The sequence below is a fragment of the Centruroides sculpturatus genome, unplaced genomic scaffold, assembly GCF_000671375.1.
Source record: "Centruroides sculpturatus isolate CEXI.00-Female unplaced genomic scaffold, Cexi_2.0 scaffold657, whole genome shotgun sequence".
NCBI classification, from domain to species: domain Eukaryota; kingdom Metazoa; phylum Arthropoda; class Arachnida; order Scorpiones; family Buthidae; genus Centruroides; species Centruroides sculpturatus.
Genome location: NW_019384866.1, coordinates 331606 through 355694, shown reverse-complemented (window position 1 = coordinate 355694; position 24089 = coordinate 331606). Strand labels below are relative to the sequence as shown.

Here is a 24089-nt window from a genome sequence, read left to right as displayed (position 1 = left end):
TAAGAGGAGGCATACAAACACCATTCACGTACGATGTGTAGTTTTGGCGAAAAAGTGAAATATAGGGACATACATGTCCATTTATATATATATATATATAAATCAGTTAAGTTTCTCTTTTCGATGTTTGTATGATGAAAGCTTCCACATGAAAAAAAAGGTGATTCATGCAAAAACTCAAAAGTTCAGTTTGCATATAAATCAAAAGTTCCATTTTTCAGCCAAACTGACTATATCTTTCCAGGATTTCAAGCGAATAACTATATTCCCAGGACCCTGATAGGACCTGATAGAAAGGTCTTTGGTCTATCATGAATAGAAAAAAAAAGGAAACCACAAACCAAATAGTTCTTATCGGAAACCAATGTGTAGGGGTTATGATAAAGAAATCCAAGAAAATATGAAATCGCTGCAAAACTTCGCGACTTCTTATATCTTCCAATACCGCTAAAGTATTAAAAATAAATAAATAAAATAATAAATAACTAGTACGAACGTATAAAAATATATAAATTTAGTTTTATAGGGTTATATTTCTTTATTTATTTATATATATATATATATATATTTATTTTTTTTTCTGTAGAGAGAATATATATCTTTATTAGCTATATCAGTAAAGTTTATAAATTTGCAACCTTGCCGTTACAGGTAGGAAATTCAAAAAACGTAGGAAGAAGACGTTAAGATCGTGTTCAGGATCAATTTTTATGGTTCGGAGTGATTTTTTATCGTCGTTTATAGCGTAGATGGTATTAAATTTTAATACTTTGTATATCCTCTCCCGGCTTAAAATACGTCTTAGTTTATTTATTATTACTAGAATTAATTATCAATTTATATATATATATGTATAAAAAATCCCTGGCACTATCTAGAAAAAAGAAGAGCGAGATATATGGAGTGGTAAAGGTGCGGAGCGACTCTTTTCTAGTTAAGTCTACTTGTGATTATAGACGATAAGAGGTAAAATACATTTACAAAACATTAAAGATAGATCATGGTCTAAATATAGCACGTAGATCGAGCGAGGACATTAAAATAAAATTTGGTTTTGGAATTCTTTCCAAGTTAATTCAGTTTTTTTTTTTAAAGTTCAATAAAGAATTGCAAATTGAAAACTTTTCTTATCAGCAAGAAGAATTTGGTTAAGATCAAGAGAATGCAGTCATTTTGCTGTCAGAATAAGTTCCAGATTAATAACTATATATTTTTTTGTTTTTTATTTGATCATGCTCCAATCAAACGCAAGATGGATGATGTACTTGTCAGCCAAGACATATCCTCCATTTTGTCTCTCTTAATACATTTTCCTCAATTTTTTCTCTCTTTTTTTTTTTAATAAACTATTATGATTTATATCATAAAGCATTAACAACAGAATGTCTTCGTCTTAATACATTTAGACTAATAGCATTATAGAGAGAGAGAGAGAGAAAAAAAAGCAAAAATATTAAAATAACTTAATCTTTCTGACAACAGATGGCGACACGACTTATCACATTACGTTATTATTATTTTTTAATAACTCGATTTTATATTATTTTAAATCTTTTAAAAATAGAATTGATGCTAATAAAATAAAATTATATTTTTAACAAATTTTAATTTCTTTATTTTTTATTAATTAACAATTAAATGCGTTATATAGTCGAACCTGCCAACAACGGCCGTTTACAGGTGGCCATTGTTAATAGTTTGGACTAAATATATTAAAAAAGAAATTAGAACGTTAACAGATCCCATTAATATTTTATAAAGCATGTTATGAAAAAATATTACTTTTATATTAAATTTTTAAAAAAATAAATTAAAAATGGGGGAGGAAGTTAAAGGGAAAATTATGAAAATTTATAACGCGATGTTTATCCTGAAGAAAAATTAAAGTTTGACTTTGATTTAAATTAGATTTTAACTTTAAAATTAACGGAAAAAGTTTGCTGTGCAATAATGCATGTTTTTTCCCCCCTTGACTTTTATAGATATTTGAACTTTGTAGTCTAGGATATATAAGAGGGGGGAAGATAGGATTTAATAGTTGACTTTACCTACCTTAGGCAAGAAAAATCGATTTAGAACGTCACGTGATATACGTTGTCACCTTTAGGCTTTAACACATCGAAATATCAAGAGCCGAGGTATCAGGTTATTCTTTACTATTAATTTCAGATATATCAAGCGGGGATAATGTTTATAACATAAATCTCGAGAATATATTAATAAATAAATGTAGAAAAATCTCTTACGTTTGCGGGTTTCTTCAATCGTTAATATTTATATTTAGAGCAATATAAATCATGCAAAAGATTATAAAAAATGTCAACGAAATTCATTGTAAAAATTTCGTATACATATACATTTTATAAATAGAAAGATTTTATTATTAATTTTTTTTTCTTTACGTAATAACCGAGATATATGATCTTTCACTCTTTAAATGGGAACACCCTAATTAGCATTCTACAAAGATTTGAATTAATTTTCCTTTGAAACTCTTTTAATTTTTATATAAATCAGTTAAGTTTCTCTTTTCGATGTTTGTATGATGAAAGCTTCCACATGAAAAAAAAGGTGATTCATGCAAAAACTCAAAAGTTCAGTTTGCATATAAATCAAAAGTTCCATTTTTCAGCCAAACTGACTATATCTTTCCAGGATTTCAAGCGAATAACTATATTCCCAGGACCCTGATAGGACCTGATAGAAAGGTCTTTGGTCTATCATGAATAGAAAAAAAAAGGAAACCACAAACCAAATAGTTCTTATCGGAAACCAATGTGTAGGGGTTATGATAAAGAAATCCAAGAAAATATGAAATCGCTGCAAAACTTCGCGACTTCTTATATCTTCCAATACCGCTAAAGTATTAAAAATAAATAAATANTAAAATAATTACGCGAAAAAAGAACAGATGGAAAAAAAAATTTATTTTAGTACTTTAAAAAAATATATAATAATAAATTCGCAAATTACTCCACAGTTTAAGAATGAATCTCTCTTTTTCTCTTTCTCTCTTTAAGAATTTAACGACTTTCTAAAGAATAGAGGTGCTATTTCCACGGAGCCAACTAGTAAATGGCGAATATGTAATGGATTAGATAATTCTTGAAAGAAAAAAAATTTTTTTTAAATCTACCTAATTATTTTCCCATTCGGTAAATTTATTATTATACTATCATTTTTACTGAGAATTTTGCTATAAAACATTTTACGAAGAGTTTAATGCGTAGTTTTTTCTTTTAAGAAAAAAAAAACGTTAATAATACTACTGTCTGAGGAAAAAACTCCGTTCGTAGATTTGTCCGGTAGGGGGCTACGATCGCTGGCGCTTCACCTTGCTAGCTGCATGCGCAGTGTACAGACGGTGAAGTGTCCGTCTGTTGTCATTCAAGCTGCGGGGATTCGGTCGAGCACCTTGCAGCGCCGTATCCAAGCAACGCTAATTAGTGGAAAACTGCACACCCGAACTGGTATCCGACGAATTGCGGCCAGAGGAGAAAGAGAGATGAGGTGTTTTAAGTGACGAAACAGTTAAAGCCATTATTGAATAACCAGTTTAGGTCATGGCTGTGGTGACTTTGGAATCGTTTTTCCTACACCTGTTAGACAAGGTCGAACACGTTCGAAATCAGGTAAATCGTAAGAAATCCATGAAAGATGAAGTACGAACATTAGAATTCTGGCGAGGCATCATTGCCGAGTGCCTTGCGTCGTTTTTCTACGTTTTTATTTTGTGTGGCTCGCACGTGGTCTGGTCCGAACGGAAACCGGGCGTTTTAGAAAAAGCTATAAGCAGTGGTATGACTATGGCCACCCTATCTCAGTGTTTCGGACACATATCTGGTGCACACGTGAACCCGGCGGTCACCTTTGCAACATTCGTAACACAGAAAATAACGCCTCTCAGGGCGTTATTATATATAACAGCACAATGTGGTGGAGCCATCGCTGGAGCTGCTTTACTATACGGGTAAGTAGACGTTAAATTACCCTTTTTTTTTTTTATATAAACTGTGTGTGTGTGTTTAAATTAAAGTCTTCTCGGACCACGTGTTAATCGCCCGTACATCTTATATACAGAGCGTTAATTGAATTATGGTTTGCTCACTCGTTTTATTGGATTAAATATAGATCTATCTCTTATCTCCTTCGTGTATACATCGGGTTAATTAAGGAAGGAAATTTAATTAATGATGCGCAACGGAAAAGACCCTCGGGTAATTGGTGTATATTCCCGCCAAATTTGGCCGACTTTCGACCGAACAAAAGTGGCGCGAGTATACGCCACTTTGACATCGTCGACTCTACGTTTACGCCGGTTGATAATATATCGTTTGTAAAAATCGAAGCGGTGACATTTGCGTGATTATTATGTTGACTATCGCTCTATCGCGACAATATGACTCCGGAGCCAGCTTATGTGGAAACTTTCGCGATTACCATCTGGTTAAAAGTCAAAGGTTGCCGATAAGATAAAAAGTTTATCGTCGATACGTCTTTAAAATTGGATCTTGTTAAGTCTGCAAAGATTTTTGACACCAACCACCCTTGGAACGAATGCTCGATCGTTCCCCCCTCTCCGAATTTTGTTGACAGTAATAAAGTGTGTTTGATATACCAAGAATTGACAGTTTCCCGTGTGATTTCTCCTTCCACTGCTATTTCCTGTCCTCCACCCTCTTCTAATTAAAATCTGAAAAGATATTCCCACACACACATACACACACACACATGTGCGGCTCTTATCGTTGTTTAGATAGCACACCGGAAGTAGACCTCGTTTTCACCTTGAACAAGTGAATAGTCTCTCTCTAAAGACTCAAACCCCTTTTAATAGCCGCAGGGATTATTAATTAGAAGTGTATAAAACTAGAAGTCGGGAACAGCGGTGACACCCCGGGTCGCGCCTGATTTTTATTGAATTGGCGCGTAAGGGCAGAGTTCTTTATAGTTAGTACCCCCCCGGGAGATTTTGACGAGTGTATGTTTTATTTTTTTAACGTTCTTACGAAATCTGGCCTTGACCCTACACCCTCTTTAGTCTGAGCGTGGGAAGCCTTGGCGGTTTCTCATTAGCGCGTCACGATCGTTCTGCAAAACCCCCGAGTGACTGACTACACAACAGATACGAAGATGGCTCGTTTAATTCCGAATGACAAAACACTTTTACGACTTCCCAATGAGATTATCACGGCAGAGACGACTCGAAAGAATATACTGTACTTGCCCTTTTCCTAAGCTCTGTTATTGCTCTAATGTTAATTCGTCTTGTCGCATTTTATAACAAGAATGGTTTTAATTACGGGATCTTTCCCCCCCCGACGGTTTTACCAATTAAATTCCTATTTACGGTGCTGTTAAAATAGTTCCAAGTCGAACTTAAACCGGTATTCAAGTCATCAAAGCTGACAAGCAAATCCCACCACGTCTCGGTAGCATGGGGTGTGTCAATGTGGTCGCTAAATTATGGGTCACAAGTGGATCAGGACAGTAATTGTCCCTAGATAATTTCGTTTACAGCAGATAAGATTGTAATATTTATCGGAGTTCTTGGAATGTTTTCTTTCGTCGCTATTATGATAATTAAAATACTGCACTGTGTGACGTAATTACAGAGTTTTTTACTCTCCGAAACCCATTTGAATTTTAGATAAAAGAGATCCAATGATTCAATGTTTTGATGAGTCATTTTGTAAGTTTTGTTCTCTGATGACAGTGCTTAAATTCTCTCCGGTATTCGAGCTACTAGATTTGTGTGTCGACTCCCCTAAATTGTCAGGCAAATGCTCAAAGTTTGGACAAACAAACGGTCGAGTTAATTTTAGATCCGACTTAACTCACACAACTACTCGTTGTTTCAGTTTAACTGATTCAGAGCGAGAGAAAGTGTAAAAAATTTTCAAGGTTTGCAACATATTTGCTAGGTTTTTCTACACATTTTACGCCGTAAAGTGACACGTAATTTGCAGAAAATTTTAAATTTTTATTGCATTAATTTGGCAATCGATTGGAACGAATTTTTTTTTCCTTCAACTTTTAAATTGATATTTTTTGTTGAATAATCCAGGATTTATCAGAATCAGGATTCATTTAGTGAATGCAGTATAAATGAAGATTAAAGACTTATCTATCGATCACGCACTCCATTAGACCAAGAAAAGCAATTAAGTCCTTCTAAAAGTTCCAAATGTCGAGTTTTAATTGGTAAAGTTGCTAGTTATTGCTATATCTTTTCGGTCACGTAGTGTCTTCGACCTTAATTTTCTTTGACAGAGAAGCCCATCGTTCCCCTTAACCACTAAAAACCATAAATTAGTTCAATAACGAGATGAAAGTGATTTTTTTTAAAAAATAACTATGCATTAAAAATGTTATTTAAAAAATAGTCTGATTTGTTTGGTCATTTACACGCTAATGTAAAAGGTTCCAAAACACATGCGGTGGATGTCATTTGGAAATGACCATTTCCGGCTAATTTCCGGTCATAATAATTGGTCGCATTCATTGTTAAAATGCTTAAATATTACACGCAAAAGCATGAATTGTGAGCGTTTGTAAACGGAAACAATATCAAACTGTGCCATAACTTGGTCATTGCTCCGATACTGCTGCTAATTATGCTAGTGAGGATAATGCAAACTAGCCATAGATCAATCTAGACGCATCTGTGCTCGTAATTCTCGGTTAAAAGTCACGTTTTCTTTGGATGTAATTCGATCTTTTAATTTCGATCTTTCTTCATAATTTAAATCTTGTAGTTTTCCTGGTAAACTTAATTAAAAGACAGTGGTTAGTGTGATGTTCTTTTATCTGTAAGAGTGTGTAAACACGCCGTCTTTTCCTACTCTACGCTTTAGTCTCTCGTGTAATGAATTCAATATGTAATCTAATAACGATTTCCTTTCTTTTTTATTATTTTTCTCCTACTAAATTTCCTCTCTACCTATTTACACACAGCATTAAACAGAAACATAGTTAACTGGATAATTCTAAACACCACTCCTCTTTGTTTTCGTAACCCTTTTTTGTGGGAGAAGTAATATTTTAATGTGACGAACGTCAAACCCACTTTAATGGCCACTTAATATGATAAATAAGAGACTAACCGTGCAAATGCTTACAATTATTAATGAATAATTAATCTGTTCAATGATTAACGATAAAGCTCTCAATTACAGATAGAGAATTATTAAATACGAAATTAGTTGTGAAATTTGTTGGTGAAAGAATATTGTTTAGTTTATTATCATAATATGTTGAAAGTTGTGGTTAATTACGTCACTGCGATAACGAAACAATGCGGATGGTAATTTATACGATTTTTTCGCCGGCAGAAGTGGTGCTAGAGTTTAATAAACACGGTAGATGCGGGCTCTTATTATATTAAATTTCGATAAGAGAGGCTTTAAATTTAATGCGTAAAAGTTTAGCTGCAAACAATAAGAAAAACCGTTACGACTCTTATTAGCTGAAAGTGTGAATAGTGGAGTTTATAGATAAGGATCGACAAATCTCCGACAGAGGCATAAACGCGCTTTTATGATACAGTTTCTGCTTTGTGACGTCTACATGGCTGCGAGCGTTAAGTGGAAGGACATACCTCTCACCTATATTACAATGGGTGCTACAGAAATACTTTAAAGTGGCACTTAAGTCGTATCGGCTCGTACCGAGTGTCAACAGTGTCTTCGCTCGCTGTCGAGTGGCCTCTCGTCGAAACAAAAAAGACAAGGATTCCCGTTACGTCAAACAGGTACCTGCATTTGTCGTCGCCCCGTCTGAAGTGGCAGCCGTATTAAAACCGCCAGACCCATTATGATACTTTAATTGATTCGTACGTCATACTCTCTATTCATTAGCATGGATGTTTTCTATGCGGCGCCAGACACCAGATGGATAAGCGCGGTGACATAAGCGCACGTGGCATACACATGTAACACGCGCGCGCTCGCCAGTTTTTGTAATAGCGGAAGTCGTAATATAACGTTTGCTGCGACACATTATTTCAATTTTTTTTTCTTTTTTTTACTAGGTCAGTAGAGCGTAAAGTATTTTAAAACACTACAGCTTTTAGAACGGCGCTTCTTTTGATAAACATCTAGACATTACTTGTATCTTTTTTACTTTTTCTTGTTACCTTTTTGACAGTTCTTACCTGTGTCAAATGGAGCGTAGACACTTGTCGCCATCTATTGCACCAATTTGAAAGGTCTGGCTGATGCAACATGTGCTCTGTTGGCAGATAGCCAAAGAGGTTTATACGGTCAGCCGAATCCGTTGACAAATCGATGCTTTTTTTTATTATTTTTTTCTTCCTTCTCACCTTCCACTCTCAATTCTCAAAGCTTCTTATTAATCTTGCTTCGCTTCTGTCTTAGACCAAAGTCGATTTTGTGCGGTGGTTTTCCTTCTTTCTTTTATTTTTATTTTTTATTTTTTCGGTCCAACAGCCACAGCATCTCATAAAGAAGCGTCGAGAGACGAAAGTAAATTGACCGTGGCGAATAGCATAAAGCAATTCATTAATCTATCAAACGTGTAAAAGTGTAGGAATTCTGCGAATGTCTGTGACAGATTGATCAAAGTTTCAAAAGTCTGAATCTAATTTATGCAGTTTTTTATTATTTTTTTTTCTCTTCCCGACGATGGAAAAATTAATTGATGTTCGTATTCGCGCGACGTTAACGAGATTTATATATTTTATAAGTAACGACGTCCGAATGAATTTAGATTGATGCGGGGCGAGTGCCTTACGAAATAACGTGAAGTAATGACGAAAACTGACAAAGAATCAATTGATAAAATTCAAAAGAATTACTTTAAATTGTCACCACGTGAATGACAATGCTATTTTCTTCGGACGTTCGATTATAAAAAGTGAATAGTAGGATGTCCTGATTAGAGAAACTGGTCGTTGGGTCACCCATCTTCCTGGACCCTTCGTGTGCCCCACTATTTCCACCCTCGTCACTCTGATGCGGCCAACCAAACCACACAATTTCCTTTTAATACATCCAGATTTTTTATTTATTTATTTATTTTTATTAATTTAACGAACGTTTTGACGATTTTAAAATATTTCCAGGCGTTTTTTTTCCACGCCATTTTTTTTTATCATTTTAAATTTTCCATAATGGAGTCGGTAGTTAATATCGCGTACGAGTATAGATTTTATAAGCATATTTCCAGGAATAAAAATAGGATTAGGAGAAATTACGTTTCGATCGGATAGTAAAATGCTTCTTTGTGCTGCAGGCTACAGAATTTTCTCTCTCTCTCTCTGCTTTTGGACGATTGTAGCGAACACGTGCAGTACCACAGACCCCATCTGTAATTACTCCCAGAAGTTGAAATGATAACGGGACAGAAGTCTGACCATTCTAGCACCGTGGGAACGCTCTTCTGCTCTTCTTAATGGCTTGTTTCATAAAGGATCGAATCACTAACCCCCAAACATGCATATTTTACAGCTTTACGTGGAAAATATTTCAAACTCGCTACAATATCCAGCTGTAAAAATTATATCCCAAATTATAAATTAACGATAATTAAAAGTAGTTCTAGGCATGACCAGCCTCTAAATGACTAACTGCTGCCAGCTTGTAACACTTAAAATCGTATTATAATATAAGGTTTTTGACTACTCCTTATATTTACGACTTCGACAATAAGTTAATGGCTCTTCTTAGGTAACTGTAACTCTCGTTTTATGTTCAATAAAACCGTACAGACGTTCACACACACACACACACAATCCGATAATTTTAGAACCGTAAATAGACTGCCGCAGGACTTACGTTTTTAAAAGTTAATAATATAAATCTATGATAACGATTTCTGAAGTCAGACTTTCCATAATTCATGGGTGAAAAATTATGACGAAGACAGCAGATAATACTGTATTAATCAAACGCATCCAACGTCCCAAAAGTGCGTTTTAACATCGCTCTCAATCGATATTATTTCAGAAAGGTGCATCGTGACACGCTGCCTACGAAATTGTTACTGTTTCTAGGAAAGAATTCGATCGTTTTCCGTGACGTCACACGGACAGTGACCTGAATGTGATTCGTAGAAAGAAAAAAAAAAAAAAAAAGAAACCGAAGCGCAAGTAAATACGCTTTCGCTTTTTAATAAAGGTTGTTACGTATGTCGTTACGTCTACATATATTTTTTATTTATTTATTTTTTTCATTTTAATAAACTTTCCTCTCTTATTTTATTTTAAATTATATTAAGCTAGTTAAAAAGTTTCCGTTTTGTTTACACGAGCCTTAGACAAATAAACTTAATTTCTATCTTCGTAAATAAAAAGACCTTTTAACGTCCTTCGACCTTATACACTAGAACAAACAGAAAAACCAGTCCCAGGGTACAACGGCCACAGGAAGTCATTGCAAAGGCTGACGTGACCTACTGAAAGTAATTTTTTTTTTCTCCCCCTCCGTCCAATTATATCAAAGTTTCAATAAATAATCCTTCAAAAAATGACGTCTTGTCGCTTATAACGGTTTTAAATAATTTGATATATTAACTGGATTTTTTTTTAAAAAAATGGTATGAAATAACAGATTTATGGGGGTACTTCGTACACAAATGGCTCGATGTATGCTGTAAGTGTTACAAAATATACCACGTTTGATGTAAGTTTAAATAATTTATTATGTTTACTGTAATAGAATTATGAATTTTACGTATGCCTACAAATTTAATGGTTCTTGTGTATGTTATTAATATATGATATAGATAAGATTTTCAACATAAATAACGTGATTTGATGTTACAAATATTTCAGATGTTACAGATATTTTATTAAAGATAAGGTGGAATCTAAGCAAACTAATATATACCAAATAAGTCGATAGTGCAAAGTTTGTCTGGTTGTCTGTCTTAGAATTTACAAAAATAATCATTTTAAAATTAGTATTACCTAAAATTTAACATCATTAATTAATATTGTATAAATATATTGAGTGATGTTTTGTTTCTCTTGCGCTTAAATGAACTAGAAATTTAATAATATCCGAATCGGTGGAGGATAAGACTTTCTACGGTTCCTAGATTCAAAAGAGGGGGTCCCTGAATAATTTGCTTTATTTTGCAATTTAATTTGCTGTAAAATTGCTCTATTTTTCCGATTTCTGGGTCCTTAGCATGTTTCTTGTCTGCATAATGGGCAATCCGGTACTGATCCGAATTACAGAAATGTCCCCTCCAACTGGAATCATCCCAAGTCTGTCAAGTTATGTATCGAGTATTATGTTACTGGAATATATTAGTAGCGAATTCATTTTACTAATTAGTTAAATGAAGTTTGACACGGACAATGTATTCTCTGTAGGATGGTGAAATATATTCTTGGTATTTGTAGCACATGTTGGATATAAGCTACAAGTATTAAGCATAAATTATAACTTAATTTTAAATTGAAGACATTTTATCTATCGATTCCCTCATCCTGACCAAAGAAACAAAGGTTAGTTTTAATTATGGCAATGAGTTGTACTCCTTCATTAACTAAATCGCAGCAATGCCATAAACTACCCATTATATTTTAATGATTTTTTTCCCATCAAATGATTGGGTTAAATAGGCATTTCTAGTTAGAAATATCCATTTAATCGTGTCAGAAAATTACCAGTTAACTTATTATCTAGAAAAATGAACATTTTACTTATCTTCTCGTTGTTTATTAATAAGAAGATTGGGGTACGTCGGCAAATATATATAATTTTTTTCAAAAATGCCTTTGGAAAATTGGGTGCAACCGGCAAATACGATATATAAAGAGGAAAACTGTGTTAACAGATGTGTATTGTTATTGCTGATTTGTAAACATTTGATGCATTTATATAAAGTAAATATGCACTGTAAACACTTAAGCCGAGTCTGTAATGATATAAGGTTATTCGTTTTGTATGATTTATTCAGGCTAAAATCAGATTTTGCGAAATGATTTTTTAGCAAATTTGCATGTAGTAAAATAGAGGATTTGCAATTTTATTCATACATCCGTGGAATAATCTTTCAGAAACATATGTCAATAAATAAACATTATCAGAAGACTCATAAAACTTCAATCAACTTCTCGTTTCTATCTAAGTTATGTCATTAGAAAACATCATTACCTTCTTTACCAAATTATTATACATTTTTGTTACTTAAAATATGTAAAAATAAAACTTCGATGCTGTCAGGTGTTCTTTTTAATTTCAATTAACCTATTTACTTGTCATCTCGGGTATTTATTTTAAAAAAGAAAAATTATTCTTCTCAACATCTACATATTTTTAAAATAACTTTCCAGAGATTTTAAACCATTTTTTTTTTGTATATATAAAGGTCTTAATATTGATCCGGTAGCCTGTTAAATGTTGAGTGCAGATTTTTAAAACTTGTTTTTCCCATCTTTTTTCTTTTTTTCATCAACTCAGACCGAGAGAGGTCCAATGAATCTTACAAAGGTGAACGTCCTAAGGTCAAGTATGCTGTTTCTCCGATTAAAGTTCACTACTTCACATACATCTTTTTAATGTAGGAGTCGTCAACGTGTGCTTCTAAACAGGATATATCTATGTTTAATCTACTTTAATTGTTAATTAAGAATAGGGACTTTCTAAAAAGCATTAAGTTTAAGTAATTTGTTCAATAACACGGATGCAGAGAGCGTGATAAACACGTTCATAATCCGTTTTAATTGCACACCATTCTCTAGCGAATAGATCGAGATTCGCTCTTGAAATTTTAACTAAGCGGTCCTCATCGGTATCTTATTTTGGCTCTTTAAAGGCCTATTTTATTGCCAAACGGAACCAATAGACAATTGGGGTGTTTCTGAGTGCTCTAAACTCAAAGGAACCCCCTTAAAAGGTAAGTAGGATGGCGACTGCACAGGACGTACTTCAACAGGTAATTATACACGGGAAGAGGTTTATGGACGGCGCCAACACCCACAAACTCTTGGCCTGTGACCCAGCCAGAGTACTCGCCCCCCTGAAAGTACTGATTTTCGCTTTCCAACACGATGCGACGCCTTATGGGTGGATCGCAAAATATCAAATGCAGGCGAAGTCCCAAAGGACGGTCGACTCCATATGGGAAATAAGGGGAAGCGTGCGCGTGTATAGGATGGGATAGGATCTTGTCACTTCACGAACAGTCACACCCATTATTGTAAAATGCCAGATGCCCGAAATACTAGCAGCGTGAATGGAAAATGCCACCCTCATTCCGTTTCCACATCCTTGTACGGTACGCAACTAGAAAAAAATCTAATCTAAATCATTTTAATATAAAAGAAACCATGCTTATAATAATAATAAATGATTTAATAACTTAGTTTTGAAGCACACCTCTTCATCCATCCTTTCTCATTTTAGATCTGCCCAGAAGATATTAAGATTTTTCCATTTAAAATAAGCGTCAACTTCATCTATCAACGACCAGTGACAAACAAACGATGCTGCAAATAATCATGCTGTTTTATATATAAAAGTAGGAAGCAAGAAAAAAAAAATTCACTGGCAAATTGGTAAATTGAGCAATGTTATAAAAGTAATACCTTTGCGTGATGGGTGGCATTTTTAAAACTCGGCAAGACAATTAGTTTCTCCTTGATCTCTCCTAACGCCACATCTCCTTTTACCAGTAGACAGCATAATTAACAATCCGACATCATCGACGTTTCGCTCATATATTACAAACACCAATTTACTGGTTAAATTATTCTTATTTGGTTCCACCGTCCTCTATCGTTTTTCCGGTTGATAGGGCATTTATAGAACCGGTACCAAACGTCCGGAAGAATGAAATGAACAGGAAAATGTTGGAATTCATCCAAAATGTGCGATTGCGTCGTGTTGTTTTTTTTTTTTCTTATTACTAGTTTTCTATTATTAATCACTGATAATCGGTAAGCAGTTTTGAATTATCGGAGCGATAACTTTTGTTTGAATGATGCCCAACCATTTGCTACGTAGTTCATCTGAACGAAATGTCTTTCGAGAATTTCTACCCGGAATCGATGGTTATCTATAATCTTTTTACTCCCCCGACAATGGTGGGTAGAGAAATCTTTAGAGGGGGTGTCTTACAATTTTTTTTTAATATCTGAGGAGCCCATCTTTACTGGAAGAGATGCAACTGCACCCCGCGCACCCCTAAATCCGCCCCTATCCCCGAAGGTTTATTAACATCCAATTTTTCACTTTTTAAGTAAGACTTTTATATTTTTCGAATATAAATGATTTAATTAATATCACACGAAACATCTTTGGCGACTTAATGTAAATATTACTTTAAAATATGCATCAAAAACCGCAGAGTATAATCCGTTTTCCATTAGATATAATCTTTTCTTAATCTCCTTTTTTTTTTCTTTTTCACTACCGACGCATTTAATTCCTTTCAACGTGTCAAAAAATCCCATTCGATCGAGTTAAAATTACACAAATCTTGAGAAAAACCTAACTTGAAATCGATTTAGAAAGGCAAAAAGATCGTTTTAAAGTAAAACGATCCGAATATTATTCTTTAAAATTTAATTCAATTAAATTTTTAAACTCTTATACTCCATTATCCCACCTCTTATCTGCTTTGGTTACTGGCATTCCCTCAAACGGGCATGTTTGTTTCTGCTTATATTCATCCTCGCAGCACTTTTGAATGTGTTTCTATGCCACTATCTCTCTAACCATATTATTTCTCATCCTTTACGATTCCAGTTTATGCATTGGTTTATACACCCGTACGCATCCCTAGAGTATTTTCTGTGGGGGTTCTGGCAGAAATGTGTGTTCTTAAATTCTAGAGGCGTGCTATTGACGTGCTCGGAACCTCAAATAAAAAATAAACAAAGAAAACACCAACTTGTTTTGGGGGTAAATATAACATATTCCTATTCTCTGAACGGGTAGATGCACCTCAAAGTGGCGTGTTTAACCGGTGAACTAAGGAAATCTATTGTTTCTTCTGGCGCCGACTGTAACTCAGAGAGGGTCTCTTATCGAGTGATTTTTTTTCCTTCTCCCTTTTGTCTTTTTGACAGAAATAGCCTGAATGTAACAGTCACTACATACATTGTTTCCACGTGCAATTTACTTCTCTTCACATAGTTAACTGCTTTGTCAACTGCATCCGATTTAAATGCTTCTCCTATTGTTATTTTCCTTATTGCATTCATCACTTTTTACACGTTTAATAATTAATTTATTTATTATCTTAAAAAAAGAATAGCGACTTTTCAAACGAATTTTAACAATTCTTTCCATAAAATAATTGAGTTTTATTTGTGGAGAGAGATTTTATTAGACAAATGGAAGCGATTATAACCCCACTTTTCAGAGAAGTTGATGATTTATAAGAGAAAATTTACGTTGATAGTTGGATAAATGATCCTTGATTACATAAGGATCTTCCTGGAGATTGAGTAAATGTCACTTAACAAAAGATTATCGATTATTTCTCTATTTGATTCGCCTGTTTAAGCATATTGAATACCGAAAATAGCTAGGATGCTTTCCTTATTAACCTGTTTATTTTCTTATTTACTTTAATAGAATACTTTCTCTAATGGAATCTGGTTGTTAACCTGTAGATACACATGAAAAATGTTTCCTAATCAATAATATTCTTTGTTATTAAATTTATTATAGACATAAAATAAAAAAAATCACATTTTTCAGACGTCAAAAATGGAGCAATTTTATGATGTCATTTCCGAGTTAATTAAGTCGACATTTCTGAATCTCATTTTATTTTTATTCTTACCTGAAAAACTGACTGTAATTTTCGAGGGGGATAAAGATTTGTATAGTTTTTGATCCAATATAGAAGGAGGGAATAGAAATTTTTGTTGATTGTAAATATCGTTGTCGCATCGTCCTCCATAAGTGTCTTTGTAAGAAATTGGAAAAGTGTAAAATATTTACGTTTGTATCGAACTAAATTCGCAATCTAGAACATATATATCCGGCCTACTTTACGAAGTAAATAACAATTTATTACTACTTTTTTTTCCTTATCCGGTAAAGTCTATAGTCATCTGGGTCCGACAACTAGTTCTTGTGACAGCTTTGTCACATTCTCAAGGGACGAACTGTCACTGGATGTATCCAACTAGCAACTGTCAATGTCTTCTATTCTACCCTCTCCAACTCTTATCGATGTATGGAGCTGTCTTGTTGCAACTTGGCTGATGTCTTACACAACAGTTTCTCAGCATGCACCCGATTGTCTTCTCGTTATATCTTCGTCTCTATACCCTCGAGACTTCTGAACTTTTTCTAAATTTTCTTTAAAGTTAAATCACTGTAACTATAAATCTATTTAAATTATAAATTTTATTTTAATTAATTATTTTTAAGCATTTCTTATTGTATTACCAGAGAAAAGCTCTATATTTGATCTGTTAACGTAGGCTGTAGATAATGGAAAATACAGAATAGTCTCCTTTTTTATATAGGAAAAATTGCTACCAATTTATCAGAAGAGAATTTTTTACCATTTTTGTAAAACGGATTTAAAATAAAATCAATTTTCAAAAAGAAATCTATACTTAACTCTAATATATTAGATCTACAGTTTAAACTGTAGATCCTATTGTAGGGAATATATATATAGTAAGGTGAATTTTGTTACATTGTCGAGCATGTAACTGGCTTTAGAAGATAATTACTATTATAATTATAGAACAATTACATTTTTTAAATAAAAAAGAATACAATTTATATAGCTTGGTTGTTTTAAGGAGGAAAATTGTCATCTCCTAGAACAATTCCTTTTTTTGGGGGGGAGCATCCATTCTATAAAGCAGCTACATTTCCCGAGTAAATTTCTATCGAAACTACAGAAGATTTTTTTGAAAATTTGTTATTTCTATAAGAAATTTGAAAGATGTCTTCCATACTTTTCCCATAAAGGAAAATACAATAGTCGTGTGTTTCTTATGGGGGAGGAATGGTAGCCATTTTTTTTTTTTGTAGGAAAGGTTTTTATGGAAGAAAATGGTTACCACGATTGCAAGGAAAGTAAAAACTTCAGTAATTTTAAAGCTTTTCAGGAAGAAAATTTGCTAAACTTAATCATTTTATACGACAAAAAAAGAATTATCAGTTATATAGATTTATTGATTATTCATCAAAGTAGATTTGACCAGGAGCATTAATTAACAGCCGCACTCGGAGTGTTTTTTTTACAATTAACAAAAATGATCCTTTCCATACCTAGCATATTAATTACGTAGCAATTATCTAAAATTTTGCACGCAGATCTACGCAGTTAAATTTAAAAAAAATTCGTTACGTTTTCCTGTATAAAACTGTAATTAAGACGAGTAAAATCATCTGGTGCTATTCTCAGCAATTATTCTATTAACATAAATTCTCGGTTCGACTTAATTAATGTTTCATTACATCCATAATGTATATATGTATGCATTTTTTCTTTCAGTGTAACAGTTCCAGGACATCAGGGAGCACTGGGGAGCAGCGTAGTTTATTCGTCATTGGGTCCATGGCAAGCGTTTGGGGTCGAGTTCGTTCTGACGTTCGTTGTCGTCTTCACAGTATTCGCCACTCTAGACCCCAATAGGAAATCTCTAGGCAGCGATTCTCTAGCTATTGGTATAGCCTATCTGGCTTGTTCCATCACAGGGGTGAGTAATCGTACATAAATCTTCTAAATTACTTAACAAACGTTTCCTCTATGGCCTCTACCAAATTAAATTTGTAAACCCTATTAACGTTCTATTTATTTTTAGTAAACTTAAAATACTTTCGACATTTTCTTTATTTTGTTTTTTTTTTAATCATTCATTCAACTAAAGCCCGATTCATTTTTAATAAATTTGTTATTTCCTTGTTAAAACTGTAATAAAGAAATAAAAATTACAGCGAGTTTAAACTCGTTTCTCCTTTAAAAAAAAGGTCTTTTTAGGGTTTCGTGTGTTAGTAAAGTTATATAAAAAATCGATTAGGGTGAGTTAGATTTTTACGTATTCGAAAAGTAAACATTTGTAATCGATTTTTCAACAAGTTTAGAAATTACAATCGATCTTATTGGATTCGTAATTCGGATACTTAACAGCGATTATGGGTTCGGTATCCAAGGATAGAATTGCGGAATTGATCCTGAAATTCCTGTTCGATTCCAAAGCTGTGTATCCTGCAAATGTTAGCTCTGATCCGATTCCCGATGGATTGATGTGATGTACTTTCCCTTACAATTTTCTTCGACTGTCAACTTGTTTATCCTATAATCCTTGATACGATCCAGATAAAATACCAATATTTATTTACTTTTTTTAAAGCTTTAACTCCCAATTAAATTATTTTAAACTAGAAAGTTTCTATTAAACTCTTCTTCAGTAGTCGAATAATTTTCTTCTTTAGAATGTTTCCCCCTGATGCAGATTTTAACTTTTAAACATTTATGTATATATACGAAAGTATTGTTATAATAATAATAAATTGTATTGCCGTCTTCTGTTAGAATTTAAATTAACAGATTCTTTGCATATTTGGCGATCATCATGCTGTGTTATATCGATCAAAGACGAGTTTTATGGAAAGATAAATTTCTATCAGTTATAGAATATCGTAGAAACCAACTACTTGTTGGAAAATCATAAATTCCTTTTATCGTGATGCCGGTGGTGACATCAACCTAGTCCTTGACAGTCTCGTTTCCATTGCTGACATTGCCATCTGCTACCCTTTCCGATTCTTCTTTAAAGATCACCAAAGCACTTAACTGTGCTTCACATTCCCACTTATAGAACCTTGTTAAAAACTTTATAATTAAATTTTGCTTTAAATTAAAAGAAAATTCAACTTTTCCTACACTTTCTTTTATTGATTTCTCGGTATACTAATATTTTATTTTAATTTTTAATTGTTTAAGTAGAAATGTAAAAGTTTTTGTCACGTTTACGTTGTTTCCTCTTACTATCCTATGCTATAAGACAACAAATTTTTTATAGATAAAAAATTTGTGCTGTTTGTGTTAAGGAAAAGTCGGAAAAATAAATAAATAAAATAAATTCTTACGAACTGATTCGCTGTAGATCAAGAGAAACGTGAGGTGAAGACCGAATCGCAGGGTGAACAGACAAGAAATGCGTGTTAAATTATTTGATAAAATTCGAATAATACGCAAAAATGAATATATTTTATGCGATTATATAATGTAATGTTCTCTAGAATGACCTGACCTTGGCAAGAACAGCACACGCCCTTTATACATCCCGCATCTTTCTAAAACTAACAAGTGTTTTCAAAGAGAACTCCCTTTGGAGTTTACTCTGTGTACTGTCTATGTGTACACTTCAAATACGTTTGTGTTCCTTCTCGCACAACTTAATCAACCATCTTCTACTGGTATCTAAAAAAAAAAAGTAAACTTTAAAAGTAATTTTATGTAGTTAGGAAACTGAAGAGAGGGAGATTGAACTGGATCAGTTGCGCTTTTTCTGGAACCGCGATACATAAAGATTCTATAACATTTGGTTTGTGTCATTTTAAAAGCTTTTCTATTTCTTTTCCATCACTTACATAGAAACATAGAAAGTATCAGGCATCATTGATTTTTCAAGCAAAGTCGTTCATGCTTAATGCACAGCTGGAACATTCGATCTCGCAGCGTTAACTGCATCTTGTCCCGTTTGAAAGAATTTACACGAACATAAACTCAATTTAGATCTTTAGATATCGAAAAAATAATTTACTATTAAAAAAAACATTATTTCGTATTAATTAAGGCAAGAATCTATCATTTAAATCCCTCGGAACCTGTTTAAAATGTATTAATTATGAAAATAATATCGTTATAGATGCCAGCGAGTGGCGCATCCATGAATCCTGCACGTTCGTTAGGGCCTGCATTTGTGATGAACCATTGGAATCACCACTGGGTAAGTAAATCCTCTCTGCATATATTTTGATAAGGTTTATCGTGTTAAAATCATTATTAAGAGCTAAAAAAAAGGGTCGTGTGAGATTTCTAAACAACTGAATTTTAATAAAAAATGCATATAAATAGCCGGTTGGGGAGTGATATATAGCTATACTAATGTATAATGAATACGTTGGAAGATTCCCTGGCATGCAAACTGTTTTAAAACCATTCCATTTGGAGATAGAATCTGTTTCTTCAAGCCTTGCACGTACGAACAACTACCTTTATTCTTTTCTTTATATATATATTTTAAGTTTTTAGTGTTTCCCACGTGGTAAGGAGTTTGAATATTTATCAGGACAAAAGAAAGGAAGTAGCAGTTTTGTTTAGAATCGATTCTCTCTTGAAATCTATCACAAATATATGCGGTTTAAGACTTATTTCTTTAAAATTTTTCACCCAAACAACCTGCTTATTTAAAAAAACATACAAAGCATATATAGGTGATGCCATCTACTGTTACTTTTTCTACTAAAAATTTCGATTATTATGTTGAAAGTTTTGCTTTGTTTACTTTTATTATTTAAATGTTGATATTTGAATTTTTGTAAAATTTTCATTATGTAAATTTTCCATTTACAGTAATGAAATGATTTTTTTTTCATTTTTTCTTTCGTTTTGCTGTTTTCTTTTTTGGCAGAGTTTTTCGAATTAAACATTTTCAGATAAATACATTTTCCCCTTCTTTCTCCTCCTCCTCCCTCTCCCTTTTTTTTTTTNCTTTTTTTTTTTTTTTTTTTTTATTCGTTACACGTTCTTTTATTAATGTAAAAATTATAAAATATGAAGTTGTTTTATAATAATAATAAATTTAAATTCGCAGTTAAAAAACTATTTTAAAAAAATCTTGAGTTGTATTTCAGACAGTAAAACCTGTCTAACGCGGAAACTCCTCGAAATAGAAAAGAAAAAAAACATTTGTTACAGCGCGAGTCCGGCTTACGCAGGTTTTACCTTTAAATCTTTGAATAGAAAAGTGTAAATAGAAAAACTTAACTTAATTTTTAAAAAAATATAATAAAAAATATTTCTGTTTTTACATCATTATTTTTAGTATTTTTCTTTTAAACTTGGAAAGAAAAATCCGAATTTGTTCTCTGATGCGTAATCGATAAAATCTGATTTTAAGAATACGTATGTTTATAAAAAAAATATATATATAATGTATATATTTAGAAGAATTTGATCATTTGTAGTCAAAGTATTATTATTTTTTTATCGTGATTATTATTATTATTGCTATTAGGTCTATTGGTTTGGACCTCTAACCGGAGGACCATTAGCTGGCCTCATCTACGAGTACATCTTCGACACAAAGAAAACTGCCAAAACTCTGAAAGAAGCTCTGGATGAGATTGACAGAGGTATTTATTTTATATTCCGAGAGATGTCATTTAAAAGGCATCATCATTGTCATTTTATCGGTTATTCGTTTATCACGTTGTTAAGAATTCCCTAGGCTTTTTAGATTTTTAAATTCTTTACAGAGGGAACCAGTAAATAAAAAAAAAAACAACACGCGTAAAAGAAGTTTAAACATTAATTCTCAAGTCTTAAAGACGAAGTTTTCGAGTGAAATATTTTTTTCTAGTGTCGTAAAATATTTTAAAATTAATTTAAAATTTAAATTTGTAGTTTATTCTTGAGAATAGGAGACGTAAAAGTTGCCATATTTAACTACCTTACATTGGAATTTAGGTATTCCAGACAGACTTTACTAGCTTTTGATGAAACTTTAGAGGTGTAATTTAGACAATTTTATATGTGAAAAATTCTTTTAGACGTTAGAAATGTCTAAATTTGGCAGAAGGGTAAAAGTTAAAGTCGTAGTAAGAAAAGGAAATCCATGTAAAAGCGCGTCTCAAAGGAGTAGTTTGGGAGTAACATCATTAGATTGAAGACTGGGATTGGCAGTTGTAAGTGATGACGTGACGGACGATCGAATATCTGCTAAACTTGTCACCATACGAATTCCATCACCGGGAACTATTTGCCAAACTGGGCTGTTAGTGGACTTTTTCCCCTTAGTATAACACCCGGGAATGCTCGATCTGTTTCCATTCGAGTTGTAGAACGTTCCCGTTGAGATTGAGTGAACCAAAAGCAAAATAGAGATTGAACGAAACGACTTTGCTTTATCTCTCGAGAAAAACTGGGATTACCGAATAGTTGCTTAGTCTCTTCAATACAGAAACGATTGCCTGGCGCTGTGGGACTGATAAATCGAGTCTATACGAGATAGAGTTTCGGTTAATAACGCTAAATTCTGAAAAAGAAATATATTTTTTGTAGAATCCAACACAGACGACGATTACGAAGATCCCGAAGCGAAAATCAACAAGTACAGCAACGCAAGTCAAGCACAAAGTGCCAGCAATTATAGCCGCCAACATTACGATAACTATCGACCAGCAGTCAACACTTACTCCCCTACACCATCATCTAATTATCCAGCATCTTCAGAATCCGTCTATGGATCCCATGGTGTTTCTTCTTCCAACTATGCCAGCGGCGTCTATGGTAGTAGATACGCCACTACCATGAGAACAGTTCCGAGCAGAATGGAATATGGACCAGGATCTACCAAATTCTAAGCAAACAATAATAATAATAATAAATCAAAGATGACGTCTCGACGTCAGCAGACAATCCCTTTGTAAAAAAAGTGTTATATTAATTGAGTTTTTTTAAGAAACATAAAGAAATCAAGGCACATTTCATCGCGATGACTTTTTTTCCTTATTTTTTTTTTTTAGTTCAGCACCAGCTAGTCAAAGTTGACACTAGCATCTCTACAAAGATAGAGGTGTTTGCTCTTGGTTTACGACATTTTATTTACATCCATATTCTCGAAACAATTCATGTCGATTGTTAGAATTATTTTATTATTATTTTTTTTTTGGAAAATGTATCGCTGCTAAAAATAAATCCGTCAATAAAATCGATTTGTCGGATGGACTTTTTGTCTTCTTTTTAACTTAAGAATTAAATTTCAACAGAGCATACTTGAAAGAAAGAGGGAGAAAAAAAAGAAATTTAACCTTTTCCAATCTTCTGAATAATCCTAAAGCGTGAAGCAAACAAGTTCGTAATTGTTATTGTGTGTTTCCACTCGCAAATGATTTATTTGCCAACATTTTAAATCTGTAATTAAACAGAAGAGTTCGAGCAATTAAGAGTTAAGATGACCAAGTTGTTCGCAACATTTCTACTCCCAAGTGTTTAATTGAGAAAGATGGTTAAATATTCTTGCGCGTCCTAACAGCTTCAAGAATAAACATATATAGGAGAAAATTCTGATATATTTTATCCATAAATTTATTTAAATTTTATTCATTTTGACTATATTTGCTATGATAACCATCGGCACCACGTGCATCGCCCATTACTCTTCTGTTTATAAAAGCTGCTAAATCTGGCGTATCTTATAAAGAAAACGACCCTTTTAAGGATTATTACCTCAGAAAAGATAGTTTTTAATTATTAAAATTTGGTTTAAAATAATAAAATTGTAAAGTTTTAAATCGATCAAACTCTTAATGTTACCGGTTTATCAGATATTTATTACTTGGAGTAAGATAGCGATGGCTTATTCATGGAGAGATGATGCAGTAAAGCTATCTAAAGTTATATATAATAATAATATAGAATTTTACGATCGATACAGCACGTTAAAATAGTATATTGATTCAGTTTATGAAAAAATATATCTTTCATCCTCTTCCATCTTCAAGTTCTTTCTTGTTTTTCCAGCGTTTAAGATAGAAAGATGAGGTTAAAAAATGCAATGACAAATTTGTATATTAATGCTGTTATATCTCTTGTATTATATAAACTTTCAGAATTTATTCCACAATATGATATCGACAGAAACGTTAATATGATTATGATTGGATTTCCAACTGGAGTTTATATAATTTGAGTATGCGAATTTCTATAGTAAATGAATGTTCTCGGATGGCAAACACTTCAACTAAATCTATTGAATTTAAATTACATAGAAAGTATGGAGAGATAAAATTGTTAAATTTATGATGTTACATTATATTATTTTGTTTTTATGGAATAATTTAAAAACGCCATTCTATTTTTAGAAAAGAAAAAGGTATATAGAGTTTCGAATTATAAAACATTGT

General features: G+C 32.9%; 1 protein-coding gene across 1 annotated transcript; it reads left to right on the top strand.

The window, feature by feature from the left end:
- Nucleotides 1–3346: 3346 nt before the first annotated feature.
- Nucleotides 3347–22911, top strand: LOC111630786 (neurogenic protein big brain-like). The gene is made up of 5 exons (XM_023374941.1): nt 3347–3970; nt 17449–17653; nt 19829–19909; nt 21200–21317; nt 22246–22911. The coding sequence occupies exons 1-5, from the start codon at nt 3564–3566 to the stop codon at nt 22545–22547; spliced, it is 1113 nt and encodes a 370-aa protein (XP_023230709.1). The 5' UTR covers nt 3347–3563; the 3' UTR covers nt 22548–22911.
- Nucleotides 22912–24089: the final 1178 nt, after the last annotated feature.

What these genes read in the sequence shown, in the direction of transcription:
- LOC111630786 (XM_023374941.1), top strand. Translation starts at nt 3,564, where the DNA reads ATGGCTGTGGTGACTTTGGAATCGTTTTTCCTACACCTGTTAGACAAG. An exon ending in ACCATTGGAATCACCACTGG is followed by an intron (nt 19,910 to 21,199) that starts GTAAGTAAATCC and finishes TATTGCTATTAG; the next exon opens with GTCTATTGGTTTGGACCTCT. An exon ending in TCTGGATGAGATTGACAGAG is followed by an intron (nt 21,318 to 22,245) that starts GTATTTATTTTA and finishes TATTTTTTGTAG; the next exon opens with AATCCAACACAGACGACGAT.